The 10,929-nt window shown below is 57.9% G+C and overlaps 1 protein-coding gene across 2 annotated transcripts; it reads right to left on the bottom strand.

Annotated features, from left to right (window-relative positions):
- Positions 1-729: 729 nt before the first annotated feature.
- On the bottom strand, positions 730-7,077 carry Barhl1 (BarH like homeobox 1). Of its 2 annotated transcripts, none has more exons than XM_026395544.2 (3): positions 6,612-7,077; positions 2,597-2,819; positions 730-1,024 (listed from the first exon to the last, which is right to left on the bottom strand). In XM_026395544.2, exons 1-3 carry the CDS (start codon positions 7,075-7,077, stop codon positions 730-732), a joined length of 984 nt encoding a protein of 327 aa, XP_026251329.2. The 2 variants fall into 2 exon arrangements, with proteins under 2 accessions (XP_026251329.2, XP_026251330.1); XM_026395545.1 differs by lacking the exon at positions 6,612-7,077 and adding an exon at positions 3,793-3,817 and having other exon boundaries at positions 2,597-2,831.
- Between the last annotated feature and the right edge of the window lie 3,852 nt (positions 7,078-10,929).

The following is a 10,929-nucleotide window of genomic DNA, read 5'->3' as shown; positions in this document are numbered from 1 at the left end:
GGACGGGAGCGCGGACAGGCGCCAGGTCGTTTGTAAGAAGTTTATTTCGACATTTAAAAAAGAGAACCCAAGAGGCCTGGCTGACCCGGGGACCGGGCTGGAGGTGGAGGCGGGGCCGGGGCGGCGGGCGAGCCCTCGGCCTCCCTGCCCCACCCAGAGGGGAGGGCACAGGCCACAGACTCACTGATTCACGGACACGGTCACGGGCTCATGGGTCACGAATAAATAACTTCATATACACTTTGCACACGGTATGTACAGCGCAGCCGCGGCCTGGGCGCCGCAGCCGGAGCGGGTGGAGCTCCGCGCGCCGCTGCCCGGCCGAGCCCGCAGGGGCGCGGGGAGACGGTCCCCGGCGAGCAGGGAAGGGCAGAGGGAGGGGGCGAGGCAGGGGGTCACCCCCGCCCGCTCCTGGGGGCGGGAACGGGGCGCCTGGAGGAGCGGGCAGAGCGGGAGGGCTGGAGGCGGGCGGTGGCGCGGACGTACTTCGGTGGGTGGAAGTGGGGCGGCCGGAGAGACGACCCCGAGGGGGTAGGGAGCCGCAGTTGGGTCCGGGCCTCAGTGGACTTGGCATTTGACCCTTCGGGGACACTGGGTGGGGCGCCGCGGAGAGCCAGGCAGCCCCCGCCCCGGGGCGTCGAGGAGCGAGCGCCCGAAGAGGCGGGCGAAAGGGACGGACGCCGAGCGTGGCCCGAGGCCAGGGAGCGCGGCCGGGGGCGGGCGGGCGCCTCACCGAGGCTGCGCGGCGCGCGGGAGGACGCCGGCCAGCGGGGGCAGCGGCGGGGGTGGCTCGCTGGCGCCCTGGAGTCCGTGGATGAGGATGCGGGGCACCAGAGGTCTCTGGAGGGCCGGAGGCGGCGCGCTGGGGCCGCGGTACAAATAGAGCGCGGCACCAGGGTCCAGGTTGGAAACCAGACTCTGCGGGTAGAAATAAGGCGACGGGAACATCCGCTGGAGCGCTGAGTAATTGCCCGCCTCTGCCAGCAGCTCCAGCCCGACGGCGGTCTGTCGCTTCCATTTAGTCCTGGAGACCGAAATAAACGCGTACCGAGGGGTCAGGACGAGAGCGCCGCCCACCCCAGCCCCTTCCGAATGCTTGGCCCAGAGAGCCTGCAGGGAGGCCAGAGGCACCATTTGTTAATAAACAACGGAGCACCGGACACTGTTCACATGCATTACAGGCATCATTTCATTTAATCTTTCACTGGTCTTCCACGGCTGTTATCCCTATTTTGCAGATTAAAAAACTGAGGTGTGGTTTTTGTGGTGGTCTGAGAAGGGCAAAGCCCATGTTTTAAGCCAGGCTATTCCACCCAAAACTGGGCCATAACCTCGCCTGCCTCATTCTGCCCAGGCCATCACAACCCTTGGAGCTCCAGGCTGGGGCTCTCCCCCCCCCCCATCATATGTGTCCCTTGGGAGGACCTTATGAAGTCAGATCACTCAGGAGACAGCAGCAGAGGCAGTGGAGGTCTGGCCACCACTGGAAGCAAGCCCCATGAGTTAAACCTCCACTGTAAGGTGGCTGGCCCAACATACACCATCATCGGCTCTGCCAAATTGCCACACCTCCATATGCATACCATCCCTGAACACCCAGGTTTGAGGCTGGGGGCTAACTCTGCATCCAGTAAGGCCCTGAAGTTGGGAGGTCACTGGACTGGGCAAGCTATGGACCTGGGTAGTTTAGAAAATTCAGACTGGGAGCCCAGGGCTCACCTGCAGGTGAGGCTGGGGAGATCAGTCGGGGTTCCACTGAGGTGGGCTCAGCCACACCAGCTCATCTCCCTCCCTAAATTATTCATCATCATCATAATTGTGTAATTACTGCAACAGGCCTTAATTATTGATGCCTGGAGCAGTAATCATATTTATTATTAATGGGGCTGCGTGTTCTGAGGCTTGTTTATAAAAAGCACCATTCCTGCCTCTGCTAAGTATGTGAGCCACTGTGGGTATACAGGACTGTGAGTTGTTTGTCGGTGTGTGTCACTGTGGGTTGCGTGTGTGAGTGTGTGTGTGTGTGTGTGTGTGCAGATGTATTTAGAGGAAGATTGGGAAACTGATTCAAGACCAGTGCCCCAACACTAATATTCCAGTCACTATGCTCCCAAGGAGCTAGGGGAAAATCAGTTTACCCCCGAGACCCTTTCCTGACTGGGAAAACTGGGGAGTCCCAAAGAGCCCGGCAAATGCACAGCCACAGACGCCTGGACAGGCAGGGCTACAGCAGGCAAGGGCTGCTGCCTGCTGGTCCTCTCCAGCAGGACTCTGGGGGGATCAAGGTCCACACCCCTTCCATGCCCTGGGGCTTCCACTGGGAGAACTCAGGGGTTCTGGTGGGGGCTGGGGGAAGTCCCAGGCTCGGGTGGGGGCAGGTCTTGGAGCTCATAGGGATTCTGAGTCTAGTCTCTTTTCTGTCCCTCACTGTGGGACCTGGGGCAAAGTCTTCTCCCCTCAGGGCTTCAATTTCCTCGCTTTTACAGAATAGGGGACTCAGGGGGCCCCTCCTTAGAGCCAGAATGTGGAATCTGGGTCCCCTCCGGGATCTGCAAGGGAAGGACCTTTCCCAGCCCCTCGCCGCAGGGGGCCTCACCTGCGGTTCTGGTACCAGGTCTTGACCTGCGTGTCGGTGAGGTTGAGCGAGGCGGCCAGCTCCATGCGGTCCTGCACGCTCAGGTACTTCTGCCGCTCGAAGCTGCGCTCCAGCTGCGCCAGCTGATGGTCGGTGAAGGCGGTGCGCGCCTTGCGTGGCTTTTTCAGGCGCACTGGGGGACTGTCCCGAGAGCTGGAGATCTCGCGGTCTCCCTCCTCCTTCACTGCGGAGACAGTGGCGAGTCAGCGCCGGCCCGCCGGCTGGTGGTGCTTGTGCAAACGCGGCCTGGGACATCGATGGCCCCGCAGCACCTAAGCGCGTGGGGACCGCAGCACCACCTTTGGAGCCGGGACTCCCGGCCCCCGAAACAGGGCATGAACCCTGACTGAGGGGGACGCCGGCCAGAGCACAGGAGGCTGAGAGCCGCGGGCGGCCCCGGGGAGAAGGAACCCTGAGCCGCTTTCTCCCCGCCGCGCTCCTGCGCTGCGCTCCTTGGACCTCACTGGAGGGAGCCCCAGTGAACGAGCCGCACCGACCCGTCGGAGGAGGGCACCCGGGTTTCTGAGGGTGGGCTCCGCAGCATCGGGGCCGCATTCGCCCGGCCAGTCGGTGAGGGGAAGGGAGAGAGCTGAAAGCTGGGGTTCGGGAGAATCCCGCGTGGAGGGACAAGAGCCTGTCATCCCGCGGCAGTTCATGGTCCTGAAGAATAAAATAACTGTACAAGCACCACACGCGGGCCCTGTGTGGCTACCGATCTAGGGTCAAAGTTCTCTCGGCTCTTAGCGTCCTACGAACTTGGGCGCGGCCGAAGGCCGGCGCCGGGATCTGCCAGAGAAACCGCTCCGTCTGCCCCGGTGCGCGAACCGAGCGAGGTCTGTGCTTCTTAGGTTTCGTTGTCATTTCATTGCCCACTGGGGCTCCCACTACACCCGCGCGGAGATCTCGTTAGTCCCTCGGTCGGGACAGAACAGCACCGGGGTCCCCGCTCCTGAGGTCCAAAGATGGAACCTAGAACGACTTGGGTCATTTCCTTTTCCCCTACTTTGGGGAAAAGTAGGGGAAAAGACTGTCAGAAAGCGCACACTTAATCCCACCAGCAGGACGCAGCCCCTCCTTGTCCCCCTAAAGAGACTGTAAAACTAAATAGGCCACTTCTCCAAAACTGAGGGTGCGGGCTGGGGTCCCCCCCCTTTTAAAATTTTCTTTTATGGTTAGTTTCATTGTGTGTGGCGTTTGCAGTGTCAGGGTTCAGCTGAATTCGAGTTGATTTCTCTCTGTAGGAAACAATAATCCGGTTAATTGAGCCACTAGGGAGCGAAGCTTTTCAGCCAGAAAGGCAATGCTTCCCGACTGGCCTGCCGGCACCTGGTGCGGAACCTGGCAAGAGAGGGTGAGGCTTTCTGCCGTGGACACGGGCAGTTCCTGCCTGGCAGGCTGGACTTCTTGAAGACACAGCCATCACCAGAGATGGGATTGTATTAGGGTGAGAGGAAAAATGAGTTGGATTCGTGCATGCTGAGAAAGTTAACACAAGTTTAGGGAAAGGATTAACCAAACCTCAAACTCAATATTACAAAAATCTTACTTTTTAACCTACTGACCTGGGCTATTTATGAAAATCCCCCACTCAGGAAGAACAGATCAGCTACTGGGTTTTTAAAACTCCAAGAGCTCTCCAGCACAGGCTTTGGTGGCCTCTCTGTTTCAGCCTGGGGGCAGAGCCAGCCAGGGGGCCTCCCCTTCCCAGACTTAGGTCTGGAAGCTACAGCTCAATGTTCCAGCAACCTCTCCCTGCCTGGAGCAAAGATGTGGTTTGTTTTCTCCTGCATCTTGACTCCCATCACTACTGTTAAGGATGCCTTACTCAAAGCTGGGCTCCCCCTTCAACTTCATTCAATGTTAGGCTGAGAAACCTTTGGTATTAGAAACTTGTGATGAGACTGGCCTTTCCCCCTGCCCTCCTTGGAGGAAGTGACTCAGCATTGATAGTGGCTGGGGAGGTGACCACTTACATGCCCCACTGACTGTCTTCCACAGCTGGCTCCATGTGTCCATCTAAGCCAAACTTCCTAACTCTGAAAAGGTTGTCCCCACACTGGGGAAACATTCCAGGCACAGCCTTTGCGCCCCAGGCCCTCCTCACTTTTTCACCCTAGGGCTTTTTAAATGCAAAGGTGGCAGTACCTAGGGGTGGGGGAGACCTACCCCTGCTCCTCCAAACCTATATAAGCGATATGTAGACAGCCAGCCCTCATCACCTCCCTGATCCGATATCATTAGGGACAGGAGAAGAAAACTGATATCCAATTATCTTAAATTAAACCTCTCCTAAAATTCTTATTGGGGCAAAAACATGCAAGGAGCACAAACCAAACTGTAAGTTCGAGCAAAGCTGAAGATTCTTGCTGCTTGCTCTAACTACAAAGCTGGGTGATGGTGGTAGAGATTGTTGCAAATTGTAAATAAACAGGATGTTATAAATTATATTTCACCACCACTGCCACCCCCCCCCTCCCCGCCAACACACACACCTTTCTCCAAGGCAAGTTTTCTTTGCCTCTCTAAACAGGCCCTAAGGGAGGAGCAAGGGTCTCTGTCCAAGGTCCAGCCTGCCTCCGGATTTCTTCCTTAGTGCTCTAGTTTAACCTGCCTGTTTTCTAGGGATGACTGGTCCAGCCTAGCTGAAGGAGGTTTCAGCCATTTACATGAGGAAGTGGAGAGAAATAGGATGTGAAATAAGACCCCTAGATGGTTTTCAATTTGGAGTCAGGGTCTGTTCCCAAATGAATTCTTATATTTTGTGTTAAATGAGACTTCCTAAATTTTTTTGAGGGCTTGATATAAATAGGAGCTAAGAAATGCAGACCCCTGAGACAATAAAGGAGCTGCCTTTATAGGGAAATTTTGTCTTGTGAAAAGAATTCCAGGGTTCTGACAGAGCTGTGAGCAGCCTGGACCAACTCCTAGTTTTCTGCAGGATGGAGACACAGAACTCTCTCCCCAAAGCCCTGGTTCTCCTTCTCACCTTGTGCTTCTTGACTTCTTCCAAAAAAGAACTTTATGCCTCTGACCCCAACAGGCAGTAAAGCTGAGGTAGCAGCCGAGGATCAGAAACCAAATTAAGAAATTTTTTCCTTCTTCCCTCTGGTCTTCCCTTTTTTCTTCTTTCCGTCCTCCCTTCCTTTCCCCTTTCCCCCTCAGTCCTGATCTCAGCTCCCTTGTTAAGAGGGAACAAAAAGGGAAGAAGAACAACAAGGAAAATTCACAGGGTGAAAAGGCAAGTGCAGGGGCACCAGCCCCAAGGAGGGAAGCAGGGCCGTGGTGCAGGAGCCGCTGGGTCTTGCTACAACCTGGATTGCTCAAAGCACTAAAATCCAAACAGCACTGCGTAGTATGGTGTCCGTCTCTCTCCACCAAACCTCTCAGCCTGTGCCAGCTCGCTGGCCGGCTCCGTGCGATTTCTCCTTTGAAGTGAACGTGTGTTCTTCTGCATGGCTCACAGGGCGGGTAGCACTGGGCCCGGTGGGAGGGAAAGCCGAGTTTCCCTTCTCATTGTGAAATTCAGATTAAAAGTCAGAAAACCCTGACTGTACCCAGAACTCCAGCCGAAATTTTCCTGCCAGGCTTTGGCTTCTACAAACAGCACCCTTCCGGCCTCCCCTTGCTGTGCGGCCTCTTAGAGAGCCACTGACCAGGCAGAGACCTGCTGCTGTCCATTTGCACCACTGGTGGTCCCACTCCAAGTTTAGAAAGTTTATTTTGTGCATTTTGGGAACTCTGTCCTCAGGAGCACAATATCCCTCACCAGCTCCCACCCTTTCCCCTGGACCCTTTGTTGCTCAGAAATACAACCATGGGCCTGGCCAAAAGGTTCAAGCAAAACCAACTGCTCCACAAGGGCCCTGGGGGAGCTCTGGGGTGAGAGCCTGCATGTTTCTGCATGTGTACCTCAAGTTTTAAATAACAGATTTTAGAAATATACCATCCCCCAAGGTTTTCCCTCCTGTTTTCTTACCTTTATACTCAGAGTCTGATGAGGCGTTGCTGCCACTTTTGTCCAGCTTGTCTCTAAAGTCCTCCCCGGCCTTGGCCACAAGGCGGCCCCCAGGCTCAGGGGCTGCTGGCTGCCCGCTGCTAGAGTAGGGTGCACAGGCCGCGAGTGGTTTGCAGTCGGCAAGGATGTCCCTGATCAGAAAGGAGGAGGTGACGGTGCGCGACTGGGCTGGGGCTGAGAGCTGCCCCGGCTGCAGGTGGGAGTCCAAACCTGGGCCCGATGCCCCGCCAGGCCGCGGGGTGCCCGTTTCCAGACAGTCCCTTCCTGGCGAGGCTGGTGAAGAGCAATCGCTGCTGCTCTCCGAGCGTGGACTCAGCTCCAAGGGTGAGCGGCAGTCCCCGAGCAAGGGGTCCCCCTTGGGAAGGGCGGGGCTGCCCGCACGGTGGGAGAGAATGGAGTCGATCCCAAAGCCATTGGAGCCTTCCATAGCCAAGCTGCGACCTGTCCTCCCCCAAAGCTCCCCACCCACCCCCAACCCCAGCCGCCGCTGCCCCTGCCCCTAGCTGCGGGCTGGCATGGGGAAGGCGGGCAGGGAGCCTGCGGGCACCTTGGACAGAGTTCAGCCTTGGGGGAGCTCTGGAGCTTGGGGCCAACCTCCTGTGCGCATTAGATCCAAAAGGGCTCAGCGCGTCTTCTGCAGCATCGCGCCGAGCCGCCGAGCCGAGGGGGGGTGGTGGGAGTGTCAGGGAGGAATGGGAGGAGGGCCGCCAAGTTGGGGAGAGCAAAGGGGGAGAAGGACGGCCTGAGGGCCCCTGTGGCACAGAAGATAGGCGAGGATGTTGGGATCTAAATAAAGAACGGCTTTTAAAAAATCCAAACCGCACGCGTCCTCCAGGCAAGCGGTGGCCGAGGGCAGCGTGGTCAGCACCGCGGATAGCAGCGGGCCTGGGCTGCGCTACCAGCCGGCGGAACCGAGCGCACCTGGCGGCGTCAGCACCGCGGATAGCGGCGGCGGCGGCCCGCAGTTCATGACGCTCCACCTGGCCGGGGAGGTCCTCTATCCGCGCTCCGCCGCTCCAGGGGCCCGTCAGCACCGTGGACAGCGACTTGCGGCTCCGAGGCTGCAGCTCTCCGCCCGTCCTCCGCGCGCGCCGTCGCCTCCCCCCCTTCCTTTAAAAAATGAACTTGTGTCACTTTTACTTTGGGGCTGGGTTTTTTTTTTTGTTGTTGATTCTCTCTTTTTTTTTCGTTGTGTTGTGTTTTTTTTAAACGAGACTCGCCCACGTGTCCCCGGAGTGATGACGCTGATTGGCTCTGGCCGATTTTGGGGGTGATGTCACGGCTCCGCAAGCCCCTGCCCGATTCCTTTTCAGTTTGATTAAAAGAGACACTGAATTAATTACAGCACAGACCCAACTGTTTACCGGCGATTTCCACACGGTTTGCTTTCATTAGGCCAGTGATGAAGCCCCTAATGAGGGCGATTAGCCGAGGGGGGCACGGCTGGCGGGAGGAGGACCCAGTGGCTGCGCGGCCCGCTGGATTGGGATGCGCTGTTTTTAAAGCGTTCCCCGACCCCTTCCCAGGTCACTCGAGCTGCTTGTCCGTGGCTCTGTAGTAGATCATTTTTGTCCCCCGTTTTTCTTCCTCCAGTGGACAGAAAGGTATTAAACCCAGCGGAAAAAGAAGTGTCTGTGTGTGTGCGCGCGCGTGTGTGTGTGTGTCCCTGTGAAGAGACAGAGAACCCCTTTCCTAGTTCGAGGAAGAAATTTTAATTTACGTTGTTTTCAGGGCGTTTCTGTTGGGTTCTAGATGTTTCCCGTGTAGGACAATTTGCAAGCCTCTCCTTCTGGCCGCTTTGGGCCCCGCAGTCCTGGGAGGGTGGAGAAGGCCTAGTGTCTGCCCGGGGAGTGACCTGAAAGATGGTTTTTCTCTGGGGTGAGGATGGAGACCGTGGGAACATCGTGCCCGGAACAACAGGGTAAAGCGTAGAAATCCTGTGGTCCAGGGAGGCCGCCCAGGACAAAGAAGGCAGTCACACGCCACTCCCCGGCCAGTGGCCTCCCCTGCGACGCACGTCCGGGGAACTGGTGTCTTGTACCTCGGAATAGGACCGCGCGAGAGCGCGAGTGCGACCGTGCGAGCATAGACTGTTCCGGACTCCGCGCGGAGCCGCGCTCCCTGGGATGAGCGAGCGGTCAAAGCAGGACTGGAAACGTGGCCTTTGCCTTGGGAATATCGCCGTGCCCCCCACACCCCGGCCGCCCTCCCGACCTTGCCTCGGTCTTTAGTTCCACGTCTTTCTGGGTGGGCCTCAGGTGGTGCCAGGGCCCAGGACCCCGGGCAGATCTGGAGCGCACTCGGGCCTGATCTTCTCTGCGCTGCCCCGGGATCGGGACCGGGTCTGCGGGAGCGGAGCTCCAGAGAGCGCCCTCGCCTTTGAGCAGTCCTGCTGGCCCCGAGCGCGCCTTTCACCCGCCGCACGCTTGGAAACCAGGCCTTCGCCGGGCAGCGCGTTCCGCTCCCCTTCCTGGTTCCCCAGAAATTTACTGCGGGCCCGACGCCCGGCTCCTGGTCCGAGCCCGCAGCGGAACCATGAGGCGCCCAAACCCGAGACCTGGCCTGAGCAGCCCCGCGATGTCAGGCAAAGTAAAAACTTTCTCCTCCCTGGGGCCGGGTTGCGGTGGCCTCGCGCCCGGCTCGCCGCGCTCTCCCTCTGCGCCCGCCGGCAGATTGGAAGCGGCCGGCCGCCGGCCGACCTGGGGGCGAGGACGGGCGGCTCCCCGGGGACAGCGGGCTGCGCTCGGCTGCAAGCTGTTGGGGAGGCAGAAGGGAGGGGGCTGCAATGGACGCCTCCCACCATGGGGCCTTGCTGGCCCGTGGTTTATTTCAGTTTGGTGAATGGGGAAGGGGCCATAAATCAAGAGAAGGAGGCAGCAGCGGAGGGCTGCCCTGGCGCTTCCCTGCTAGCCCCCAGCTTGGACCTCACTCCTGCTCGGGGTGCTTGTGGAGAACCCACTTCCCTCCCCTTACCCACCCTCCCCTGCTCCCTCAGCCTGTGTCTCATCTCCTGGAGCAACCGAGGTCCTCACTTGGGTCGTGAGATATCCCCATCTCCAGGGACTGCTAACGGTGGTGAAGCCCCTGGCCACCTTGCCACAAGAGAGTCTGCAGTCCCTAGCAGCCGTTGCCCAAGCCAGCACTGGGGAGGTGCTCTGGACACACCGGATCCTTCTGGCCTCTGGGTCTTAGGCTGTGGTCTGGATCCCTGACCCAGCCACAGTAAAACCTGGGAAGCCGCTGCCACTTGATGGGAACAGGAGGGTGGGGCTTGGGGGTGGGGAGCTGGCTGGAACCTCTGGGGTGGAAAAGAACTCTGTAACCCCAACTTCCTAACAGCCCTGGCCAACCTCTCTGTGCTTTCTGAAGGCGTAAGAATATTTAACAGACCACATATAGTATCATTAGTATTGAATTATTAATGTCTATTATAATATAAATGCGCTATGCAATTTATTTCATTTGGAATTTAGGATTTAGCTTCCTCTCACTAACATGGTTTTATTCCTATTCAGAGATGCCCAGATCCACTGAGGTACCTCTTTCCTCCTCCATCGTCTGGGTGGGCCCTGCATCTTAGCCTGTCCGAAGCTGAAGCTGAGAGGTTTGTGTGTGCTCACCTGGGCTCATGCTCACCTGGGATGGAGCCCAGGACCTGGCGGTTTACTACATGTCCAGGAGCTCCTGATCAGCCCCACCCTTTGGCAAAGAAGCCTAGCTGGTAAGGAGGGGTATCAGGACTAGGAGGAGCTGGGTGTAAACCTTGGCAAATTGCCCAACTTCTCTGAGCCCCCACTGATACAGTGGGAGGCAGGTCTCTCTCCCCAGCCTACTGCTCTCAGCAGTTCTCGGTCTCCTCCCCACGGGCCTGGCAGACAGGCTTGGAGACCTCAAGGGAAGGAAGAAATTGAGTGTGACCAGGGCACTTCCAGGGCCAGGCTCTTAGGACCACTCAATCTTAACCTAGGCCCCAGAACTGCCACTCCAGCACCCACATTCCCTGTCCTGAGCATCCTTTCAAGACCCCAGACCCTGTACACCCACCTCCCACCTCCTCTTGGAATCTCTTGCGTCAGATTACAGTTCCTCCTTGCCCAGTCCCTTGAGATTGTTTTCTTTGAAAACACTTAGCACTTCTGGATCCAGAGCCCTAGAAGGTCCGAGACCAGCCACCCACAGAGAGAGGGATGGGGCAGGCACACTCACTGGCAAGTCCTTAGAAGGCTCTGGTCAGCCCCTCTCTCCTGCCAGCCAGGACCCCAGCATTCCCCTTAGTACA

The sequence above is a fragment of the Urocitellus parryii genome, chromosome 4 (assembly GCF_045843805.1).
Source record: "Urocitellus parryii isolate mUroPar1 chromosome 4, mUroPar1.hap1, whole genome shotgun sequence".
NCBI lineage: Eukaryota > Metazoa > Chordata > Mammalia > Rodentia > Sciuridae > Urocitellus > Urocitellus parryii.
This window is presented reverse-complemented; position numbering and strand designations above follow the sequence as displayed.